At 38.6% G+C, this 25923-nt stretch overlaps 1 protein-coding gene across 11 annotated transcripts in view; it reads right to left on the bottom strand.

The window, feature by feature from the left end:
* Nucleotides 1-25923, bottom strand: part of grid2 (glutamate receptor, ionotropic, delta 2) — a 519954-nt gene that overhangs the window by 205842 nt on the left and 288189 nt on the right. For all 11 annotated transcript variants that reach the window (XR_007187436.1, XR_007187438.1, XR_007187437.1 and 8 more), the window contains 2 exons: nt 22804-23088; nt 3885-4090 (listed from right to left, as the gene is read on the bottom strand). Coding sequence is in view for 8 of the 11 variants with exons in the window: in XM_048209694.1 (XP_048065651.1) it covers nt 3885-4090; nt 22804-23088 (491 nt within the window). In the remaining 3 variants the exon portion in view is untranslated. The remainder of the gene's footprint in view (nt 1-3884; nt 4091-22803; nt 23089-25923) is intronic.

The following is a 25923-nucleotide window of genomic DNA, read 5'->3' on the forward strand; positions in this document are numbered from 1 at the left end:
GATTATTGTCCTTATAGTGGACTTCAATGGCCTCCAAATGGTTGAAGGTCAAAATTAGTTTCAGTGCAGCTTCAAATTGCTTTAAACAATACCAGACGAGAAATAAGGGTCTTATCTAGAGAAACGATCGGTCATTTTCGAAAAAAATACAACTGTATGTAATTTATAAACACAAATGATCGCCGTGCATGTGCTTCCGTTTTCTGTATTCTTCAAAAAGCTTACGCTGTATGTCCTACGCCTTCCCGATTCAATATACGGAACGAACGCGGCGCCAGTTTAGTTTTTTTCCGTAAGTAGAACTGTTGAATAAAGTCATTATTTTGTTTAGTTTATGTGCACAAAAAGTATTCTCGTTGCTTCATAACTTTAGGGGTGTATTCACACCTGTCTTGTTTGGTTTGATTGAATCGAACACAAGTTCGTTTCCCCCTTTGGTGCGGATCATTTGGGCTGGTGTGAATAAAGCAATCGCACTTAAGTGCAGACCAAACAACCATACCGAAGAGGTGGTCTTGGTACAGTTCCAAACAAATTCTGGTGCGGTTTACCCTTAGCACACGTGTGGTTTTGTTTACAAATTTTAGTTCACCTGCAAAAAGTGCAGTGTGAAAGCGAACCACACACAGCAAAAAAAAAAAAAAAAAAAAAAAAAAAAAAAAAAAAAAAATCAACATTGTATTTGGTCTGGACCAAAGCAAGTGAACTAGCAGACTTTCCTGGTGTGAATACACCCTAAGGTGTTTTTACTACTTTTCTGGATCTCGAATGTGGTAATTACATTGATACACACACACACACACACACACACACACACACACACACACACACACACACACACACACACACACACACACACACACACATAATGATTAGTTAGCCATTGAGATCCACCCCTAATTGATAGACAAGGCTACGCAAACCCATAATTTTTCCCTTTAAAACAATAAACCTTAGTTGTCTGTTGGAGCGGATGGTTTCCCTCCATACTCTGACAGCTTGTCGGTGTGATGGACATCTGTCTCTGACTGTTCACCATACACACATCACACAGACAGGAGGCTGGTCGAGCCATGTCCTCACCTCTCGCCTCACTGGCATCCTCCATCATGTCTTCTGTCTGTCCACCGTGAAGCTGATCTCTTCCTGTTAAATGCCTGGCCTTTCACCCAAGAAAGACCATTTGCAATCTGACTTCTTCACTTCGCTCCCAGCCTTCCTCTGACAGGTACACACGCTATTGGAAACATTTGAGCTCTCTTTGTCAGTGTTGGACAAGATCCAGAAATTATTTTCTACGTTTGCTAGTTAAGAGTGGCATTGCCAAATTGTTGAATATATGCAAAAACATTAAAGGTATACGCAGAAACAAAACTAACAGAAGTACATTATTACCAGTTCAACTATTACCCAATGTCAAATCTCCCAAATGTAAATAGAGCTCATAATGCTTTCATAGAGTGTCTAGGCAGGACCCAAAATTACAAAATCTCTTGTCCAATGAACATAAATCTTGGCACATGTATCTGCCATAGACTATTTAATGGGGCTCTATGGGCAGCGCTCAGAATCCAGTGCAAAGATTCACAAACATTAAAGTTTCTCTGCTTGTAAAAGACTTCGACAATAAGAATAGGAGAGCATCAATTATTTCAATAAATGTGTCAAAAGCTACAGTACTACACACTGAAGACTTTTTCAGCTGAATTTTTTTGGAGAAACTTCTGAAGGTTGTTTCAAATGAACTGCGTGTGGCAGAGAACAGTCCCGCTGCTCCGCAACTAATGCAATTCTTTATTTTGTCATTATTAAATACCAGCCCTAGTAAAATATGTTCACAATTGACCATAAAACACCTGAGAAGCAGCTGCATGCTGAAACATGACTTCTAATAGGAGCAATTTGTCTCTAACTATACACAGAATGTCTCTTGAACAATGAACTGGCATTTAAATCAGCTTTATAGAGCAGACAAAAGGCTTAGATAAGCCAGATACACTGCCTTTATGTGACAGTTCCTGAACAAACCAGAACACTGCAGCCTCTGTTTCAAAACCTGGTAATGAACGCTCACAACAGATGTTTAATAGTCTTCCCTGCTGTGGTGCTAGAAGACCTGAACACACTCACTGCATGCAATCAAAGCCCATATATATATATATATACACACACACAAAAATGAATACTGACAATGGTAAACTACATTTAATAGTAACGTAATAAAACTGAAAAGAATATTTTTTTTAATATATTATAATTAACAGTTATACTATTTTTTTTTTTTATGTATACATATACAACCACACCACCATTCAGGGTTTTACATTGTTACAAAAGAAAATTCAATTTCAAATAAAATGCATCACAGTTTCTACAAAAAAAAAACAAAAATAAAAATTAAGCAGCACAACCACAACCAAATTTTTACACTTGATAATAATAAGAAATGTTTCATTTGATGATCATGTGATACTAAAAACTACCAATCACAGGAATATATTACAGTTTAAACTGTATTAAAATAGAAATACTATTAGTATAGTAATATTACTATAAATTGTAATAATATTTCACAATGTTGCAGTTTTTACTGTATTTATGATCAAATAAATATAGCCTTGGTGAGCATAAAAGACTTCTTTAAACTATTTTTTTTTTTTTTTTTTTTTTTTTAACTTATTGTTCCCTAAACTTTTGAATGGTAGTTGAATGTATGGTAAAACCCTCTCTGAAAAGCTAAAAATAATAAAATTAAATAATATGAAAATAATAATAATTAAAATAATAATAAAAAAATACTGGCACTAAATATTATTTATAAAATATTTATTATTATTATTATTATTAATAATAATAATCTGTTTTTAATGTACAATTTGACATCAAATCCTCAGTAAGATCCACAGGGGTCATTTCATTTAATTTAAAAAATTTAAGCAAGCTGATTGGTCACAAAAAAACAGCTTACTCTCCAAATATCAGTTCGGGTTAGATTAGATTCAGAAGCGGTGCAATGTCCGAATGAGCACATGCAATAAAGTGCTTTCCAATGCATTCCTGCGAAATACTTTGTCCCAAAATGGTAGCCAAGCGCACTCCCATTTTCCCAGTCAAATCCAATAACAAAAACAATAAGATGTTTTAACATTTCCTGCGATGATTCCCTGGATGAAGTGCGTATCTTTAAGACTCAACTTATCATCCCCACACCCAAGAGTCATTACAGCTGCCTGCAGTCTCAACCACTACTGATGGTTCCTGTCCTATCCCACGTTCAACCAAAATTGGATTTTGATTGCTTTTCACAGGATATTTTTAATTAAAGGCGAATGAGAATAGCATGTGAGATTAAGCAATACTTCATGGTTTAATTCCCTGAGAGAGTTATCAGAGAGAGAGCAAAGCCACTTAATGGCTTCCTTACAAATATTGCCAATTTAAACAAGTGACATTTTTCAATCAGAATGAATTACTATGACCCACAGGAAGAAAGGGACTCAGGCCAAAATGGAAAACACTAAAGCTTTGCATTATCGTATAAAAAATAAAAAAATAAATGTGTCACAGTGAATATATTGACATATACTGTATTTAATCTGCTATAAAAGTACTGAAAATACTCAATTTACTATGACATCATATCCTGCCTGGAGCTGTGAGCCTCACAGATCAACATAATGTGAACTAGTTAAATGCCGGTTGGACTGAAAGATTGAAGGCCTTGCGTTAAATGCCTGCTGGCTGGATTTGAGGGCCACTACTTGCATCTGTGCAGTGCAAAGAAATCTATTAGAGTACCATTTGTATGAAAAGTAAGTGTGAACATTTTCGGTGCTGGTGTGCGATATGTATTCATACTTGCTTGTGTGTGTGTGTAAATGTACCTCAGTAATGAAGGCCTTGGCAGTGGCGGGGCTCATGAACAGCACAGCACGCCTCAGTGTGTCCCTGTAGCGATGCAGCTCTTCCACCCTCATGGTGCGGAACATTCCAGTGATCATCATGTTAATATTGGATTCCACCTTCTGGAGAGAGACATCCATCCCCTGCTGAGACGTCTGGTCCAGGAAGTTCTCTATGCCCCGGATATCTGAACAACAACAGACAATATCATTGAAACTACATTCATTTTCTATGAGGCCCTGTCACAGTCTGCATTCAAACAAATATGTTTTTCCTTAAAGGTGCAGGAAAAAGATTTTTTTGTAACAGTTTTTGGATTTATACTCACAACTAGAAAATGTTTTAGTTACTGATGAAACTGTAGAAATGCAATACTCAGATATTACTTAAAGGTGGAGTAAGTAGAATTTCAAAAACGCCAACAACAAACGTGTAACCAATCAGCATTAGAGGGCGTATGACGGTTGAGGAGAGAGAACGAGCAAGAGGGAGATTTGAAAAAAGAAAAGAAAAAAAAACTGCAGAACGAGAGATGGGACATAATACAAAAGAGCTCAAAAGAATATCACTGGAATGAAGGTTTATGACTGGGCAAGCGCTTTAGGACCCGCATTTATATTAGAAAAGCTTTCCAGCGCTGGAGAGAGCTAAGTGGGAAGGCCTGAAAACAGACGTGGAGGCTACTTTGATTCCGCTTCACAAGTGAGTAACACTGGGTTTTGATTGTCTGGAGCTGCTGTGCTGTTGGCGACTAACACCAAACACTTTGTATTTACTTGTGTACGTTCATTTTGTGTGCTTCCTTGTCATTCGTTCATCAACTGCGCTTTATTTTACGTGAAGCATTTTGTTGCATGTCACCTGTGATAAACAGACATTCACTCGCATTGCGTGTGTAACAGTGGCCAGATAGTGAGAGTTTTGAAGTTAAACTACTGCACATTGAAGACTGCTAGAGAATGCGGTGTTTAGCGTCATTGTTAGTACACTCGCCTCACATGCCAGCAGTGATCGTGCCGGGTTCAAATATCAACAATATCCAACAATGTTTTTCAAAATCTACTTATCCCACCTTTAATCCGCAGGATACGAAATAAAACAAGCAGTAATCCCCTGTCATGTGATTTCAAGATGGCTGCCCCCATTAGGGGACTTGCTCCATGTGAAATTTTTTGGCTACTGATATGACTGGAGTTGACTGGAGATAACTTAATAAGAATCCTGAAAAAAGTATCACAGTTTCCACAAAAAAATTAAGCAGGAAAACATTAACAAAAATTGATAATAGTAAGAAAAGTTACTTAGGCACCAAATCAGAAAATTACAAATGATTTCTGAAGGATCATGTGACACTAAAGACTGGAGTAATGGTTACTGAAAATTCAGCTTTGCCATAACAGAAATAAATGACATTTTAAAATATATTAAATATAAAATTGTAATAATATTTCACAATATTACTGTTTTTAATCAAATAAATGCAGCCTTGGTGAACAAGATACATCTCTCAAAGACATTTAAATCTCTTACCAACCCCCAACTTTTGAGTAGTTGTAGTGTTTTCAAAAGAATGTTCATATATTTTTGTAAAACATTTATAAATAAAGGAACTACTAATTTACTAATTTGCGGAACCATAAACATGCAACATAGTTGTCAATAAAACACATCAATAAAAAGAGATTTATAATTGTTTATTATTTAGCACACAAGTGAATGCATTACAACCTTTAAAGTGAACAAATTTTGTTAGGAAATAGTTGTGTAAAATTCAACATTTCTCCTTCAGCTCAACTGAATGTGAGCAGAAAAGCTGAAAGGACACAAGAAGCTACAGAGCGCTCAATCGCAACGCTCATTCAACAGAGAGTGGTGCTTGCCAGAGGTCATGACACACTAAACAATGATCAAGCTAAATGACATTCATTAAAATTAGATGTTTGACACTTGTTATACATTCATTTTCAAATTAAATTCAAATAACAAATTACATTCAAATTAAGTTCCATAATTGTTATTGTTATTGAAAATATCAGTGATAGTACATGTACAGACTGAAAATAAACTCCCTAACGCCTGGCAATATCAACCATTTTGTTTTCACCTTCTACATTACCGTGACGGCCTTGTAGCACAGGAATGCATTAGCATGTGTGCTAACAGAGCTCAGGAGTGGGTGGCAGCAGAAAACTGTGTAGAACATTTATCACTGCGGTGTGGCGAGGCAGAAGTGCTGTCTCAGGGCTGTGCTAAATAAAAGATGTATTTCACAGAGGAAGAGTTGCTGCACACTCATCCTTCTGCGCAGGCGGCCTTTCCCTACATCAAACCGTTTCCACCGGAGCGGGGAGGCGTTGAGAACGCAGGATCAAAGCGTCCATGAAAGATGGGTCTAGGGCGAGGGAACCGGGAGAAATTAAGGTGGGGGGGTTTGAAGGTGATACTCTCTGTGTGACAGAGATTTGAGCAAAAAAAAAAAAAAGAAACTTTCAGGAAAAGCTTCATATGAAAAAGCCTTTTCTGTAGGTATCCCTTCAGTCACAAGGCATTAAAAGAAGACTCAATATCATGCTTATGTTTTAGATGCGTAACTGCATCTGCATACCACAGCCATATCACCCTGTAGCCCAATATTGGTTGCCCAATGAAGCTAAGCAGGTTTGAGCCTATAGATTAACCCAAGACGCGTCACTCCTATTGTTTTGAATGGGAGAAAGTGCAACGCACAATATGACAGAATAAGTACCGCCTTCTAATTAAGAGCCAATCGCCGACTGGTAGATCAACATCGCGTCACTGCAGCGGCCGTTAGAAGCTTCGGTTCCTATAGAAACAGTCAGACGCGCGCCTCCGGAATGAGACACAAGAGACGTGCATTTAGAACTGCGCATGCGCATTAGCTCGATCCAGCCTGAAAAATACTATTTTAATCGAAAGCTTGGCAAACAGCTTTGAAGAATTTGATGTTTCCCCATTCAAAGACATAGGAGCTGCACTTGCATGCCCGAGAGGCGTTTCAAAGATGGCTGCTGAGTGAAATGACTTGTCTTAAAGGGACTTTGGTAGCGTTTCCCAAAAGCATTGTTAGCCTAAGTTGATCGTAGCTCCATTGGTGGCAATGGAGCTACGATCAACTTAAGCTTACAATGCTTTTGGGAAGCGCTGCCCTGGTCAGTACCTGGATGGGAGACTCCTGGGAAAACTAGATTGCTGTTGGAAGAGGTGTTAGTGAGGCCAGTAGGGGGTGCTCACCCTGTGGTCTGTGTGGGTCCTAATGCGCCAGTATAGTGATGGGGACACTATATAGTAACAAGAACAATCCTTCGGATTAGACGCTAAACCATGGTCCTGACTCTCTTTAGTCATTAAAAATACCATGGCACTTCTCGTAAAAGAGTAGGGGTGTAACTCCTGGCCAAATTCCCTCCATTGGCCCTTAGCAATCATGGCTTCCAAGTAATCCCTATCCACTCAATTGGCTCTATCACTCTCTCTCCTCTCATCTGGTGAGTGCACTGGTGCCGTCATACTGTGGCTGCTGTTGCATCATCCAAGTGGTGGTTGAGGAAAGACCCCCTGATTTGATTGTGAAGAGCTTTGGGTGTAACTTTACACTACATAGTAAAGCACTATACGATTGATTGATTGATTGATTGATTGATTGATTGATTCATTGATTGATTCATTCATTCATTCATTCATTCAAAAAAATCATGAAAGGACTGGAAAATTATCTTAAAGGGTTAGTTTACCCAAAAATGAAAATTCTGTCATTAATTACTCACCCTCATGTCGTTCCACACCCGTAAGACCTTCGTTCATCTTCAAAACACAAATTAAGATATCTTTGATGAAATCCGAGAGGTATATGACTCCTCCATAGACAGCAATTTAACCACCACTTTCAAGGTCCAGAAAGGTACAAAATACATTGTTAAAATAGTCCATGTGACTGCAGTGGTTCAACCTTAATTTTATAAAGCAACGAGAATACTTTTTGTGCACAAAAAAAAAAAAAAAAAATTAAACAGCGTAAGAGAATGACAGAAGAGAGGACAGTCTTTTGTCATTTTTTTTTTTTTGCGCACAAAAATTATTCTCTTCCCTTCATAAAATTAAGGTTGAACCACTGCATCCACGTGGACTGATTTATGACTTTTGATGTCTTTTGTACCTTTCTGGACCTTGAAAGTGGTGGTTAAATTGCTATCTATGGAGGAGTCATTTGTGTATACTCACAATAACAACAAAACTTTGTGCTTTTGAAAAATAAAGAAAACAAACAGGATACACTTTCTGCCATCTCAGTCTCAACAGCAGTGCATCACATGAACCGAAACTCAATGTATTGGCTACTTGTCTCACAGACATGAGAAATATATCTAGAAAGCTTGAAATGTATACTTTTAAATGAACCAATTTGAATATAAAACAAATACTCTCTGATTATGTAATCCATATGAAAGGTGCATTTCTATATATAGGCATGTTACTGTGGAGATGACTACATCTTTGCAGCCGGCACTGACTCAGAAAACACTAGTTTATTAATAAACAATTAAAATGTTATTTTATAATAATAAACTTATATAAACTTGCTATTTTTTACGATACATTCATAATCATTATGCCAGTGCTTTGGAGCAAGCTTTATGTGTGCGCTTGAGTGCACAGAATATTTAAGTAATTAACAGTATATTTAAGTAATTAAATAAATGTGCGATTAGTCAACTAATAAAATTTTTGTGGCATCTAGTGGTGAGGTTGCAAATTGCAACCAACGGCTCAGTCCACCGCTCGCCCCTCCCTGTTGAAGCACAAAGAGAAGCTACGGTGGCCGACTTAGGACAAAGATGTTGTCGTCTGAGACAGCAGAGAGTAGCCAGTCAGCTCTGTAGAGCAGTTTGTCCGTTTAGGGCTACCGTAGAAACACGGCGGCGCAAAATGGTGACTTCCATGTAAGCGGACCGATGGTGCATATAGATAGAAATGGCTCATTCTAAGGTAATTAAAAACCTTAGTTCCTTACAGTTCCTTATGTAAGGTCTTTATACACCACTGAAAACATAGTTATGTACAACCCAAATTCCAGAAATGTTGGGATGTTTTTTTTACATTTGAATAAAATGAAAAGCAAGAAATTTTGAAAAGATTCAGCTGGGAGAACATCTAGCAACTAATTAAGTTAATTGATATCAGGTCTGTAACATGATTAGCTATAAAAAGGATGTCTTAGAGAGGCAGAGTTTCTCAGAAGTAAAGATGGGCAGAGCTGTGAAAGAGTGCATAAAAAGATTGTAGAATACTTCCAGAAACCACTGTCAGTAAACACAATCCGCCGTGCCATCTGCAGATGCCAACTAAAGCTCTATCATGCAAAAAGGAAGCCATATGTGACCATGGTCTAGAAGCGCCGTCGTGTCCTATGGGCCAAAGCTCATTTAAAATGGACTGTTTCAAAGTAGAAAAGTGTTCTATGGTCAGACGAGTCCAAATTTGACATTCTTGTTGGAAATCAAGGACGCCGTGTCCTCCAGGCTAAAGAGGAGGGAGACCTTCCAGCTTGTGATCAGTGTTGGGGCCAAGAATGGGACCAAATTTCACCACCAAAAATCCAGAAACTCATAACTTTGATGCCCAGACATCTTCAAACTGTTTTGAAAAGAAGAGGAGATGCTACACCATGGTAAACATGCCCCCGTCCCAACTATTTTGAGACTTGTAGCAGGCATCGAATTTGAAATTAGCTCATTTTGTGCATAAAATTGTAAAATGCAGTATATTATATTGCAACTCTGTCAATAGATCCTCCTAAATATTACATCATGGACCTTTAAATGAACAACCACTAGTCAACTAGAGAAATCTTTAGTCAGGGGTAGCCCTACTTATTTCCCTAAGTATGTCTGTAAAAACAAAATTACATATTTGTTGATTTAATTGTCAGGCTACAGAACTTGATATTTTCTTAATTGCAGTATAGATATATTTACCTAACTAGACAGTGTTGGGGAAGCTACAAACTAGTTATAATTTTAAATAATTACACTACTGTCAAGCTAATGCTATAATAAAAGTAGTTAACATTACAAGCTACAAACAGTTATTTAATATTTTGCGGGGCAAATGTGTTATACTGGCCTATATAAATCAAAATTAAACCAGAATGACAGAATAAAACTTGAACAGTTAAATTTATAATAAATATAACACCTAATTTACATTACCGAAAACATAATACATAGTATAGATACTGTTTGTTTCCTCAGATTGGACATTAAAACAGCAATGTACAGTGCTACTCGATAAAGTACCTTGTTACTAGAAAAAGCTACACTATTAAGAAAATAACTGAACTGCTGTCATGCTGCTAAAAAATGTAGTCAGTTAATAGTGTCACTACTTAATGTTAACTATCCCCCAACACTGCTGTAAAGTTCTCTTTTGAAGTACCATTTAAAAGAAATCCATTGTTTTTAACTTTCAAAACACGAGAAAACCTTAATCAGAGTCGTTTGGTTCTAGGCTTAATTAGCAGGGTCATCGCCGCCTGCACCTCCACTGAAACACTTTCACTCGATGAAGCTAAAAAGGGAAGATGAGGACAACATCCACAGCTTTCCGGAGGAGGGTCAAAAGCACCGGTGCCTCCATCTGTGCACTGGATCCAATTTAAAGCAAATCTACGGCTGCAGTTCTGCTGGAAATCTCTTATTGGGTTCCCCTGCTAGTGCGGAGGGCAGGGCTCCAGCAGACAGCAGCTTGTGTTTATAGTGGAGGACACATAGGGGGACACGATACGGTCCCTGTGCTCAAGTGGCATCTGGGTAGGAGCTGTTTACGAAAACGTTACACGGCTACATTATTGCAGGATGGAGTTACGGAAGGCAATGGTCTGTTAATGTACACTGCTTGTTATTTCTCAGTTATGACTCTATGAAGTCGGGACATTACAAAGTCCTCATTTAAAGCTGAGGATCCTGCTTGGCTTTATTGGTTCTGTCTTAACAGGAGAGGTTATATTGAAGGAGATTACAAACAGATACAAACAGACAGAGCACAGCAGTAACAAGCAAATGAGGCCCTTTTCATGTCCAAAAAAAAAAAAAAAAAATGCACACATAATTATAATCAGCATTAGTGTCTCCATTATCATTACATACTCTGTCCTCACTTCCCCTGTCAGAGAATCCCAGCAGTAACTCTGAGAATCACTTCACTTTATACAAACTTTACACAAAACAATCTGATTAATAGCTCTGTATCGGAAAATTGCATAACTATTTTTTTTATTCATTTGGCAGATGCTTTTATCCAACTTACAATGCATTCAAGTTTCCCTGGGAACTGAACCCATGTGGTAAACTAGTTAAACCTTGACCCGATGATTTCAAATTGGAAAGTTGTTCTGGGTTTCGTTCTGCTTTCTATTGAAAAGCCTAGTTTTTAACAGTAAAAAATAAAATGTTTGTGTAAACTCCTTATATACCCAACGGTTGAAAAGTTGGTGGTTGGTAAGATTATTTTTATGTTTTTGAAAGAAGTCTCTTGCTCAGCAAGAATACATTTATTTGATAAAAATGCAGTAAAACAGTAATATTGTGTTTTTTTACAATTTAAAATAACATATTATTTTAATATATTTTAGAATGTATTTTATTCCTGTGATGGCAAAGCTGAATTTTCAGCATCATTACTCCAGTCTTTAGTGTCACATGATCCTTCAGAAATCATTCTAATATGCTGATTTGGTGCTCAAATGTGCTGAGGATTCTTTTTATTATTAAAGTTAAAAATGTCTCAGGTTACATATGTAACCATAGTTCCCTGAGAACCAGGGAACGAGACTCTGCGTTGATTATGCAATGGGGAACGCCACACGTGACCCGGTGTCTGAAAGCAAAACTATCCAACAACTCCAATCCCTATTGGCCGGCGACAGCCTATGACGTAATATGGCATGACCCGGAAGTATAAAGGAGCGCCTGGAGAAACAACCAGAATCTATCGTCTTGAGGGACTGTTCTGCAGGCAGGCAGCCCGAAGCATGGCAAGGAAACGCGTCTCATTCCCTGGTTCTCAGGGAACTATGGTTACATACGTAACCTGAGACGTTCCCTTTCGAAAGGGAACTCGCTCTGCATTGATTACGCAATGAGGAACGATATACTCACGCCGCCATGCTTGAGGAGAGTGCATGCCAAATAATATGGCTGACAAATGTCAAGCAGTTTCGAAGGAAACACTTAGCAACTCACCCACGGGTCACACCAGGCTGTCAGTGACAGCATTCCCTATGGCCAACAGCCCAAACAGAAGGCCTTCCAGAGAGAGAAGGCCTACTAAGGCCGCTAGAGGCATCTGAGACCAACTTTTCCGCAGACAAAGTGGTTTCTTTAAGTGAATGAAGCAAGGGAACCAAAGGGAACTCCAGTCACTAGACGGGAATGAAGTCACCCCCAATGCCACCAGGGAGGCCGACCTGGTCTATTGTAAGACAAGCTTAGTCTTGGCCAATCCCTGTCTGAACACAGAATCTCAAAAACGCATCCTTCACAGAAGGGAGCAGGTAAAAGTGACGCATAGAGACGGGTATCCTGGAGAGCAGAACTCAGCTGAGTGCTATGAACCCTCATATTGAGGGGAGTATGATCCACTCATCCTAGGATCTAATCAGCACTTAATTAATGCACTGAGGAGACTGTGCGCTAAACACCTGATGCTTCAGGGGAGCCCAAACGAGCCTATGGCTGAATCTTAGGAGGAGGCCTAATTAAGGCCTACCACCATGATCAGCTTAGGGAGCTAAGCACTATTACGTACATAACCCGAAAGGGAAGTACTAAGCTCACTAACAGGTAGACCATGCAATGGGCACGTACTCATGGAGGCCAAGAGGGCCTACAGCATGAAAGTAACTGAATATGATACAGAAGTATATTCAGAAAGTGGCCTGGAGGGGCCACCCTGAACACCTGTCTTGCTGGCAGCAGACAGGCAACTTCAATGGCAGCATAAGAGGCTGCAAAGCGCCCGCATGATAATCTACCCAACACAACCCAACAAGCAGTGTACTCAGTAAAAACACTTTTTACTCTTTCAAGCAAGAGGAGTACAACATACGCCAACACATAGTCGAGGAAGGCCCGTGCGGGCCTATCACCTCAACAAACACATGGCATCAGCTCGTGGCAGTGTTCTTAGGCACCGAAGAATGATAAATAACCGACACAAAGGAGGTTAAATATCATCTGGGCCCCTGGCCAACCAGAAGTGTATATAAAGGTTCTCAGAGAGAAATACACGTCAACATATACCATTATGTTGAAAAAGGCGGCCCATAGGGCCTAGCAGCCTTTAGACATATGACATAAGTCCAATGGCCATCTCTAGGAGCATTGAATTGATCCACCTTAGACATCTAGGTGGCTATTAGCTCAACTAGCGTAGGATCAGGCTCAGGGAGACGGATGCAGTTCACACTAAACCTCAGTAAGGTTTCACCACAGCATACACCCTGAGGGGCTAGCCACTCAAAGTACTCAAAAAAGCACCATAAATTCTCACAGCGAGAAGAGTACTCAGCTGAACTCCAAATGCTACACCGGAGGCCGAGAAGAGGCCTACCTTAGTAAACATATGGCATCAGCAAGTGGCTGCCATAACCAGTCCACCCAAAAGCCATGTATTTACTATTGAAACTTCCTCAGAAGAAATACATAGAACGTGAACCACCCAACGTGAACAGGCCTGATTAGGGCCTATCCGTCGAGGTGGGGCGTGGCCTTTTTAAGGTGGTCAGGTTTTTTCCAAAGCATCCTGCCAACAAATCAACTAAAAAGGAGGCCTAGTGGGGCCTACAATCTCAGCGACAAGTGGCGTTCAGCAACTGTAGAGTAAAAACACAGACTGTGACAGACTCAAGGAGGCTGGTGTAGTTATAACCAAACCTCAGTAAGGTTTTACCACCAGAACTCACCCTGAGAGGTCAGCCACTCAGAACAGTACTTGGAAAAAGCACCTTTTTACTCTCAAAGCGAGAGGAGTACATAACTGAACTCCAACAGGCTACGCAGGAGGCCCATAGGGCCTACCTTAGTAAACACGTGGCATCAGCAGGTGGCAACCATAACAAACACGTGGCATCAGCAGGTGGCGACCATAACAATACCAACCATCATGCATTCAAAGATTAGTTTCTACAAGGAGTGCATATTACGCCACATACTCCAAGAGAGGCCTGCTTAAGGCCTACTCAACAGAGGTGGGGCGTGGCCGATGGTGATATTGGATTCACAAGCATCCTGCCAGTATGTCAGCTAAAAAGGAGGCCTATAGGGCCTACAATCTCAGCAACAAGTGGCATTCAGCCCGTTTGTCCATATAACACACACTGAGCCAACATGTAAACTAAAAGGAGGCCTTATTAGGGCCTATCGTAGTAAACACGTGGCATCAGCCAGTCCAAGACCATACCATACCCACAGGGCCTGCAATCTCAGCAACAAGTGCCGTTCAGTCTGTTTGCAGAATAAAACACAAACTGTGCCAGCATGTGAACTAGAAAGGAGGCCTGTTGGGGCCTACCATTCTAATGACACGTGGCTTCAGCTCATGAAATACAGTAAACTATGTGAGCAAACTATGATCAGCTAACTAGAAGGAGGCTAATTAACCATAAGAGCCTACAATCAAAGTTATATGCAATAAAGCTGTTAACAAGATCACAAAAAGGGAGCTAATAGAAACCAGCTTTTCTCAAAAAGTGGTTCTATACTACCCTGAGTATGCAATCCAACAGGTGATGCACTCAGTCACACCAATAAACCTACTAATGGGGAATATTAGGTCACAAATGTCTCCAAAAGCAGCTACAGGAAAAAGCCTGCTATTATGAGAACAGCTAACCTGTGGCAGCATAAGTAAGCTCACATACAATGTACGGCAAAAGTCTAGAACTTCAAAGCAAATGCAGCGCTTTGATGTATATGCTATTTTCAAAGAGGAAAATAATTCTCTCCATACAGATTCTCAAATCTGTACTGAGCCATAGAGGATGGATGCTAAGCACTAGCAACGTCAACTCAAACTTGATTAAAGAAAACAAGTGGCTCAGAGGAAAAAACACATTTTCCATAGCATAAAAGTTCTAGAAAGTGGGGCCTAGCACACACAGCATGACTTATCTAAGCAAAGATAAGGGCCTACCACCTGAGATAACAGCATCAGGAAGTCTAAAAACAGTTTACAACCTAGCTGTTAAACTCACTTCATTTGCACCTAAAAAACAAGGGGATAATGGGCATACGGCCTAACAACTCCCTCGGGAGGAGGCCAGAACTAGGAACTATACAACCTGACAAGGGATAGTATACATAGGGTTATATGTAAATAACAAACATAACCTAGCTCTAGCCTGGCCGCTAAGCTACGGGCCCTCTTACAGGGCCACAAGCCTAGTGAAGCCTGGGCTTCACCTCCAAATCTCATGGATAAGAGAAAGAAAGTGAAGCTCACAAGCAAACAATGTCAGGGAGCTGATTAAGGCTGACCTAAACATACACATTAACTGAAGTGACGAGTGCTAACTCAAACTACTCTAGAAAACAGCAGATGAGAAGCTACTCTAAACAACAGGTGGCTAAGAGGCAGCCATTTTGTGGCCTGCACAATATACACTAGCCAACCTATCAACGTCAGTTTGCCCAAAAATCCCTTACTTTTTCCTGACTACATGCTCAGAAAACTATACAGGAAAATAAGATCTTATTTTAAACACATAAAATATAGACCCTCCTGCGGCTCAAAGACCAAAGACTCCTAATGCTCCTTTTTTAAGTGAAAGGATGGAATCTAAGGTTCTTTTAAGCCTAAAAGATCCTCTTACTATCAAACAGAAACAGCGGGCTGACATAAATAATCACCATGGGCCCAGCACTGTCTATGCGCGCTCCTCTCCAGACAGAAAACGCCCAAAAAATGTGTATATCAGGTGTCAAACCCTGGGACACGGATAAACACACTCTTTTGAATGTTTGTAAGGCATATATAGAATCCCTTACCAGAGTCAAAATAGTCGCGATAGACAGAACAGGACTGAAAGACGAAGAGATGCTGGCTGTTTCTCCAGGTGCTCCTTTATACTTCCAGGTCGCGCCATATTACGTCATAGGCTGTCGCTGGCCAATAGGGATTGGAGTTGTTGGATAGTTTTGCTTTCAGACACCGGGTCACGTGTGGCGTTCCCCATTGCATAATCAACGCAGAGCGAGTTCCCTTTCGAAAGGGAAGTTGTGCTGCTTAATATTTTGTGGAAACCACAATATATATTCTTTGCTTTAGTCTTTACTGCCACTTTTGAACAATTTAATGCATCCTTTTAAAAGTGTTAATTTCTTAAAAAAAAGAAAGAAAGAAAGAAAGAAAGAAAGAAAGAAAGAAAGAAAGAAAGAAAGAAAGAAAGAAAAATTATTTGTTAAAAATTGTTAATTTTAAAAATTGTTAGCACAGACTTTTAATCTGTAGAGTTCTTATAGGTCAATGTGAATCAGCTGAGTGTCAGCTGATGCGAGCTTGACTAACATAACCTGCCAGAGCTAACGCTACACTTGATATAGATAGATAGATAGATAGACAGACAGACAGATATTATAAAAAAAAAAAAAAACACCCACATGGCTTATTGGATCAAATCATTATTCTGTATACGTTTTTAATCCAAAGTTTTAAACCAAAGTTTCTGGTTTAAAAAAAAAAATCCCAAACTAAGTTTTCAGTTTACTTCTACCTCCGTCTATCTAAAAGAGAAATCAATGGTGCTTGGGCTTGATTAGCGTACGTCCACCCCTGCCTGAGACTTAAGTCACTCAAAAGCTTGACATGAGTCAATACATGCCAGTTTCTGGTTCAGTCTACTGATTACTGATTAGAGGGAACTGGCACTATTTTTGGCCAATGGGAGTTTTTTTTAAATCAAATTCCAGAGCTAGATAGATGCTCTGAGTGACACAGTCATATGTGGCCTGGTAGGAACTGTGAGCAGAATCCAAAGGACCGGATCTGAGGCCCGCAGCTGAGTGCTGATTGAGTGAGCTCTCACACTGTGAATCTCCCACTAGCTGCATCCTCTCTACTGTGTTTAATGTTTCCACTAGGCTTTACGACACTAGTGAACGACAATAGGGGCTAAAAACAAATCTTCATGTCACAGTTCATCTTGCTAAGAGAGAAACAGGCAGACAGAGACATAGAGAGATAGAGACAGAGGATGTCCTTGATGAAAAGACCAGCTTACACTGACATGAATTTCTATGCTGTATATTTTGAAAACTATATTCAGGAAAATGTGATGACATCTAACAACGTAGAATAAGGAAAAGAGAAAATGTACAATTAAATATATTCTCACTCCTGACCCACCCTACAATACAGAGGGCGACTGGTTATCACGAGAGGATAATAGGGTCATTGGCCTAGATCGTTATTAATTATCTTCTTAAAAGAGGGACTCAATTTCCTTTATCTTTTTCATCCACTTGTCTGTTAACCATGAAATCATCTCATTTGGACTTGCTGCACATTAAATTAACCTTATCCTGGTCTGGCAAAGTGCTGGACAGGTTATTCTAATATTATATGTGCTATGCCACGGCTATTCAAACTGAAATTATGAAAGGTGGTAATCGTATTAGAGGTCACTGACTTCACCTTAAGCAGTGAGACAACACATTTTGTTGAACACATGTCTTTATTACCAATCTGTATAATCTACATTCAAAGAGGAATTAGAACTTTTAGCTTTTAGAAATTGTGCAGGTCAAGGAAACTGCACACGTCATATTATACATGTATATGAATCATTTACATTTTCTACAAGCTTAATCACTACTTGTATCTTAGCTATTAACAATGGCTTCTTTTTTCTCTCCATACATTTACTTGTCTTCAGCTGTGCACCTGCAGATAAGCAAACCAGGGGACCTACATCACAGTTCAGTTGAGAGAGAGAAGTATGCATTTTAAAATACCTACTTGGATGTGATGTGTGATTGTACAGAACTATGGATAGCAGAAAAAGGCAATCAAATCAGATCCTTTGAAAGTTACAAGGATTGACCAATCAGCATCCAGGATCAGAACCAGGACTGCCATGCACCTGCTTTATATAAGGAAATTAAATATAATTTTGATTCAATTTCAATTTCAAATTATATTTTTAAATTGTATCATTTTATTTATATTCTATCTATCTATCTATCTATCTATCTATCTATCTATCTATCTATCTATCTATCTCTCTCTCTCTCTCTCTCTCTCTCTCTCTCTATATATATATATATACATTTTGGGGTAGTTTTTGCTTGTTCTTGAAGAAACAAATATGCTCACCAAATCTGCATTTATGTGATCAAAACCACAGTAAAACAACATTGTGAAATATTATAACAATTTAAAATGACTGCTTTCTTCTATTATAATACTTTATTAAAATGTTATGTATTCCTGTGATGGCAAAGCTTAATTTTCAGCAGCCATTACTCCAGTCTTCAGTGTCACATAATCCTTCAAAATAAAGTTTAATATGCTGATTTGATATTTAATACACCTTTCTCATTATTATCAGTGAAAATAATTGTTCTGTTTAATTTTGTGTGGAAAACACAATAGTGTCTTTTTTTAAAGATTCTATCAGAGACAGTTAAAAAGAACAGCAATTATTTGAAATAGAAAAATGGTGACCCCAAACATTTGAATGGTAGTATATTATATATTTAGCAATAAAAAATTCCTCTCAAATTAATTGTCAATGAAATCATTATTTGTGAAGTTGTAGTCAAAATCCTCTTAGCTCAAAAAACTTCAATTTATTTCAAAACAGTTTTATGACGTTGCCTAGAACAACTTCAGTTATGGCAGATACTTAAAGGTGCTACAGAGGATCTATTCATCGACTGAGAAACCAAAGACTGTTACTGAGTTTTTGAAATGAGCACATGCGTAAGAAAAACCCCCCTCCTTCACAGTTCATTTCGAGGGAACGCCTCCCAAAACTCGTGCACGAGTATTGGAACACGAGTGTTTACCACTGGCATTCGCTGTGTCGTGGATTCATTATGTCGGACTCACCGCAGGTAACTCATAATCTGCAGTTGTTACTCCTGTCTCCTCACAAAAACATTGCATGCGGCGCCCGTGGAGTGTGGAAAGCTACTGGAGTGCGCAGCCATGCACGTCTCTCACAAGGAACATAAAGGCAGTGATTGACAAGCCAGAGGGTCGTTAAGGCCCTGATGTTTTTAAGGCCCAACCTCGTGCACAGATGATGTATATTAATATTATTCCTTTCAGTGCACCTAATAAATAGTCTTTTATCAGTTAGTAAAGACAGTTTCAAGTAATGTTGCAAAAATGTATAAAACAAAACATCCTCTATAGCACCTTTAACCTCTTGAGGCGCACTGAGCCAACAGCCTTGACGTCACTTTATTTACCTTTTTTTTACATTTACTATATAGACTATTGTCTAAAAATATTAAAAATGTTTACAAATTATACATATTTTGAAAGTTCTAAAGGGTTTAGTGTCAATCTACGGTGTCTGTTTGCAATATAGATGCTCCAGCAACAGTACTATTGTAATTTTAGACATAGATTTAAACATAGAGGGGAACCTCAGACTACAAACGCAAATTGATTGTTTTCTATTGTTTGAGGCTTCTGCCAGCACCACTAGTCCTGAAAAATAGGGGACACCAAGGAGGCACAATCAATTTATCAATGAACATTCTATTGTCCAAGTCATCTTAAAAAGCCAAAGCAATTTAGGAACACTTTGTTCTCTCTGAAAGATCTCTTACTCAGAGGCCAGCTAACCAGCTAATCTTCAGAGTCACTGGTCAAGCTCTCTGCACACTTAAGGTGGGGAGGAAAGGAGAGGATCTCTAAGGCGTCATTACTATATTGCTGCCCAGGGCACATGGTCCTCTGGACATGGCTGAAATAATTTCCGTTTGTCTTCAGGGACAGGTACTTATTCATCCGCACCTTAACTTGCTGCAGCAGAGCATGCCCTCCAGAGGGACCATCAACCATGAAGTTCTTTTCACACACAACTACACTCTATTTCTTCAACTTATATCTCGCTCCCTCTCTCTCTTTAACCCACTCACAAACACAAATGCTCTGTTCCAAACATAGTGAGCACTGAACAGCCTACGCAGACATTTTAAGGCATCATATGTTCCAGAACACAAACATTTTAATTACGCTGCCTGCTAAGATACATTGTTTTAGCAGTGCTTGTATTATTCACATAGAAGTCAACCTCAGGATGCATTATGACAATCACAGTGAAAAAAAATTAGCAGGTATATTAGGCTACTGTCACTTTAAATCCTCATGCATGGATCCAATATACTCACACATCCGATTTTGACCCAACTGTCTGCATTCACTTAAGACTTAACCGACCATGTTTATGCAAACCTTGAATGTATTTGACAGTTTAACTGCAATAAGACATGAAAGACAGCTTAGTTCAGTGCTCTCGCTGTGTGACCGCCTGCTTTCTGTGCCTACGCTTCAGGTGTGCACACAGTAAAGACAATATCAGCGTGCGAATAAAATTATTTGATAGTCTAAATTGGCATGCATGCAAATAATAGCCTAAACTTTTGTGATGAAGAAAAACAGATGAAAGTAAGACACTCTACCCGCACCTGAAAAAAGTGAGCTCGCCAGTGTGGGGACTTTTTGTATTCCATAAAAAAGACAGTGGTAGACATCCCAGACTACAGGAAGTGCTGATCACAGTTTTTTTTGTACGCTTTTGTACAGTTATGGTTATAAACTCTCTCTCTCTGTCTACCTACACTCATATTTTGAGTGCAATTCATTCTAAATAAACAAAGCAATAGAAAAATTTAAATGACAGCATTTTTAAAAAAATTCCATAGGTAACACAATAATATTGTTATGAACAAACAAATACTTTAATTATAGAAAGACAGTGCACTCCTATTATTATAAATGGGAGAAAGTGCAACGCGCAATATGGCAAGTCCTGCTTTTTTAAATAAGAGCCAATCAGTTATTGGTAAAGTCATTGCGTCACTGCAGCTGCCGTTAGAAGCTCAAGATGCTATAGAAACAGTCAGATGTGCACTTCCTATAGAGACGCATGCTTAAGACTGTGCATTAGCTTGATCCAGTCTGAAAATTGCAGTTTTTTTGTCATGATTCGAGCATTTAGAAACAAAAATTATGAGACAGTTGTTGTCAGATTTCATTGGTGATTTCAAATATAAATTTAATCGAATTTGATGTTTCCCCATTCAAAGTGATAAGAGCTGCACTTGCATGCCCGAGAGGCGTTTAAAAGATGGCCACTGAGTAAAATGAATTATTTTGACCACGATAATCGTGTAGTGAAATTTGTTTTCCCGTGACAGCCCTAGCAACATGCTAACATCATTCATAATTAGAATAAAATCAGTGGGTCGCCCATTCAAAGCACTATTTGTGTATGATTCAGAGTTGTAGAGCGTTAGTCAATTCACTGTTTGCCGGGAGTTTGACTGACAGGTGATCTGACCAATCATAACACCAAATTCGCCATTTTGTCCGACAAACAAACCAGACAGGAAAGTTAATAGATTAGGACTTGAACTTGAAAAATGGTGTGTACTGATGTCTTTCTGTTGTTGAAACAACATACCCTCTGATGTTCATTCACATTTATTTCATGCAAAAATCTAGGACGAGATGATTGGTTTACGTGTTGCTTGAACTGAGGCGCAACATTGATCTGTTCGACACATTAAAGAGGCACAAAACTGTATTTATTGTTTAAATTTCTTAAAAAAAGACCAAATTTGAAGGCTAAGACTCTGTTTCATACCAAAAGTAACCACCTCTGTCTTGTCTGTCGGCGCGTTGTCAGTGTGCTTTTGCTTCACAATGTATTTTTAACTGCATGAGATCATGAATTTTGGCATGAGATTGCCATGGCTTGTCGGACATAGCAACTAAGGGAGTAACTAAGGGGGGTGGGTCTTTGTGAAGGGTCAATTTATATTATTATCATCTTATGTTTTTCTTTTATTGTCCATTAAACTCTTTTCACACATTTAGTGTTTTTCTATTTTCTATAAATTTTCTAACACCAACATATACACCAAATGGTCAGAAACAACTTTCTCATTGTATGACCATTTAAATGCAACAAATACAATTCTTAATATATTATTATTCTTTCTTATTGGTAGAATGTACTGTAGTTATGACTAAAACATCCATCTTAAAGCATGCTTTGTTTTACCTCCCATCAATCTTTCCCTGGCTGGCGTGGGTAATTAGCTTTATGATTGTGGAAAATATTCAGTGCCCCTCGATCAATGAAAATTACTCTTATCTGGTGGCTGGGCAACTGCCTGACTAACCACAGGCAAATTCTCAACCTTGTCTACTCTGCTCCTGTCAAAACCTACCATATCACGAAACATGTTAACTTTACCCCGTTTGTTCGGTCAGTAAAATGCATTGCAAGACCAAAACGCAATGAAATGCAATGGGTAAAGGCTCAAGAGAAGGTATATGCTCAAAAAACCCCCCGAAAGAATAACAGCTTGAGGCCTCTTGGACTGAAAGGCCTGTGGGCAACAGCCCAGTCGACTCTGTGGTTAATCCATGAATGCTTTTCTCTCATTTCATGCCCTTTCCTCTTAAATGCATACAGGCAAAATGCCTTAATCACATGAGCGAAGGAGGTAATAATGCTGTATAATTTCCTCTCTGTGGTGGTAATAAGGGGGTGTTAATGTGGGGTCACTGATTGGACACACTCTGAGGGAGCTCCTTACGGCCGTTTACTTCTGCCATCAGTAAAGAGAAACTACTCACCATAGTCGGTGTCATAGAAGATAATGAACTTCTGCCAGGTGTACTCCATCACCACTTGGAAGATGACGTCATTTAGGTAGACGGGAGGTCGTACGAAGAGAGTGTAGTCGTCTGGCTGGGCGCGACTGGTGGGCGGGCAGCTAGAGCGAGGAGTGCCCGCAGGCGCCCTCTGGATGAAGAGGTGAGGGATGTGCATTGCATCAGCTAAAGACTGCAGCGACCCCGCAGACATACAGCCGATAGAGCTGACGAGAGCGAGGATACCTCTGTTCATCAACTCACAAGCTGTGGGCGACAGAGAGAAGAAGAGAGAAGGGAGAAGGTTTATAATGACTGACTTAATCTTCCATTCGTTTGAATTAGCTTTCCATATCATAACAAAATCATATGACAGTACAAATATTTGGTTTAACAGTCTCTGACAAACAATATAAAATGGTACAGTGAGATTAGATATGTGGGAAATGTTATATTTTCGAGATGGTTTGCTGGTTATAAGGCCTGTACACAACAAGATGATAACCATAAAAATAACCATAAGCATCCACACTAATGAACGATAACATTCTGTTAATTATAAGCACTGCAGTTTTGTCGTCTGCTGCTTTAAATGCTTGAGCTCTTTAAAGTCGGTTGGATTCTAATTGGCTGTCAATGTTTTTATCATTCTTACAACAAAATATCTAAGTTACTTTTTCAAATAAGTAACACAAGTTACTTTTCACATTCATTGACTGACAGCTCTCCTGTCCCCATGTTACTGTAAGAGAAATAAAGTGCAGAGGTGTTGTGTGCCCTGTGTAAACATAATGCTAAATGTGAACATGCATTTTATAAAAATCAAAAACAGTGAAATGCAATCTCAAATATTTACGCAAACCTGTAATACAAAAAAATACTTTACCTATATAATCTCAATTTATTAACCAATGTCTTTGGTTATATTAGATTATATTGGATTTAGAAATAAGAATGTTGAACTTTCATGTCCTGTATCCTGTATTTCTTTAATCCAGAATCCTGGTGTGAATGTCCCTTAGCTGTTTTCCCAGGTCAGTCAGGTTGGTCTGTTAGTTGGTTTTCAATTGGTCATGCAGGGAAACCAGTTCCCTGCCCAGCTAAACCAGCTAAACACCAGCAATACCAGCTTAAAAGGTCCACAGTACACCAAAAAAACAAAATAAAATTCTATCACCATTTTGAGAAATGTCTCGGTATTTTTTTTTTTTTCATAAACTACAATGAAAGTCAATGATAACCAAAACTGTTTGGTTACTTACTAACATTCTTCACAATATCGAAACCCCACCGCCCACAGAATTTTCATTTTTGGGTGAGCCATCCCATTAAGAGCAGCTTGACCATTCTAAAAGACCATATTAAACCAGCTAAGAGCAGCAAAGCAGCTCAGGCTGGTTTCAAACACATTTCTACAACAGGTAAAGGAGATTAACTGAAAGATCCAACTTTTCTGAGAGGTTTTAATCATTTAAACTGCCTAACAGCTAAAGCACAGCACACTGTTAACACCCTAATAAAGCTACCAGCACTAAAAAAAAAAAAAAAGAAAAGAAAAAGTACATAGGTTGTAGATAGTTTAACTGACTATTGTGACCTATCCCTAAATAAGATTACGAACAAAGCTCTCTAGTTCTGCAAATATATGGAATTTCTACAACCATCAAGTTCCTTTTTGTTCATTCAAGTAACCATGTGGCTTGCCATCTTGAAGAAACATTTTATGGCTCAATCCCTAGCGTAATCACAGGCTGGCAGCCAAAGGTGGTGGTGATCAATATGTCTTTACCAATGGCTTTAATTACAACTGAGCAAATATGATTATTTCCTCTCCACTTAGAGCTTCATTAACAATTCAGCACTTTTAGAGACTCCCATCTGAATACTGTCAGACAAAAAACATTTAGGACTCTATCACACAGGCTATGGGGTGTTTATGGAAAAACATATGAGGAAACCAGCGTTCTTCAGTATAAATACATAGTTTTGAAATTTTAATTTGATAAACATTCCATTCATCAGCACTTACTCACAGGGTTTGGATAAAAAGATGCTCATCAGCACTGATGCTGCTTTAAGAGCTCTGATTGGTTTCTTCATTTTTTTTCACTGCAGCAATGCCTTAGTGCTTGACTGTTTTGATTGAGTTGCTGCAAAGACTAAAAATCTAATTACATGTCACAACCTACTGCAGAACATTTTAGAATGAAGCATAAGTTAATTCCCAAAGAACTGAAAGTCCCTCAAACTCAACCTTTTTGCCCTTGTTCAGTTTGTGGCTCCCGGATATGCAGTAAAGCTGATGTCAGACATGAACATTTATCTCACTTGACTCATTTTATTTAGCGTAACTGAAGTTGGGGAAGGTAAAATGAAGTATGTTGAAGTTGACCATGAAGCAGTGTAATTTGCCACCTCTGGCAAAAAAAAAAAAAAGTGTCAACCAGGGCCACAATGGAAAAAAAGGGAAGATGTAAACAATAGTGCTGAAAAAGCAAAACGTAAGATGAAATGGACAACCCAGGCTCATTGGAAAAATGTGCCTCTACCGATATTTTTGCAAAAACGTACCTATACATGCAATTCACTGCAGTCTCCAGCTGAAATGATCACTAGAGGCAGTGAAACACCAACAACTTTAATTCCTTTAGACAATAATTATGATTACATTGCAAATTACTGATTAACCCTCTACCACATGCATTATGATAAATTTATAAAAAAAAAAAAAAATATTTGACTCTTTTTCTTTTCTTAGAATGGCTTAACTTGAAGTGCTGTAAAAAAAAAAAAAAAAAAATGGAAAAAAATATTATTTTAAGGTACTTTATGATATGTTGCCATATGGCAACAACGTACAATAGTGGAAATAACTTAGAATAAGTGTAAGTGTATATAGTTAATATTTTTCCTCAAAAAAGTTGTTTGTATTGAATCAATTGGTGCTATTATAAGCTTTAGCAGTAAATATAAAGAACACCTTATACTTATTTTCCAACATCTTGTGCTTTTATTTATTCCATTCTCTTTTGCTGAATAATGCTGTATATTCTTTTTTTTGAATTTCATTATGTTTTTCGTGAATATTATTTAAATTGCAAA

This window comes from Megalobrama amblycephala, linkage group LG12 (assembly GCF_018812025.1).
Source record: "Megalobrama amblycephala isolate DHTTF-2021 linkage group LG12, ASM1881202v1, whole genome shotgun sequence".
In the NCBI taxonomy this organism is placed as follows: domain Eukaryota; kingdom Metazoa; phylum Chordata; class Actinopteri; order Cypriniformes; family Xenocyprididae; genus Megalobrama; species Megalobrama amblycephala.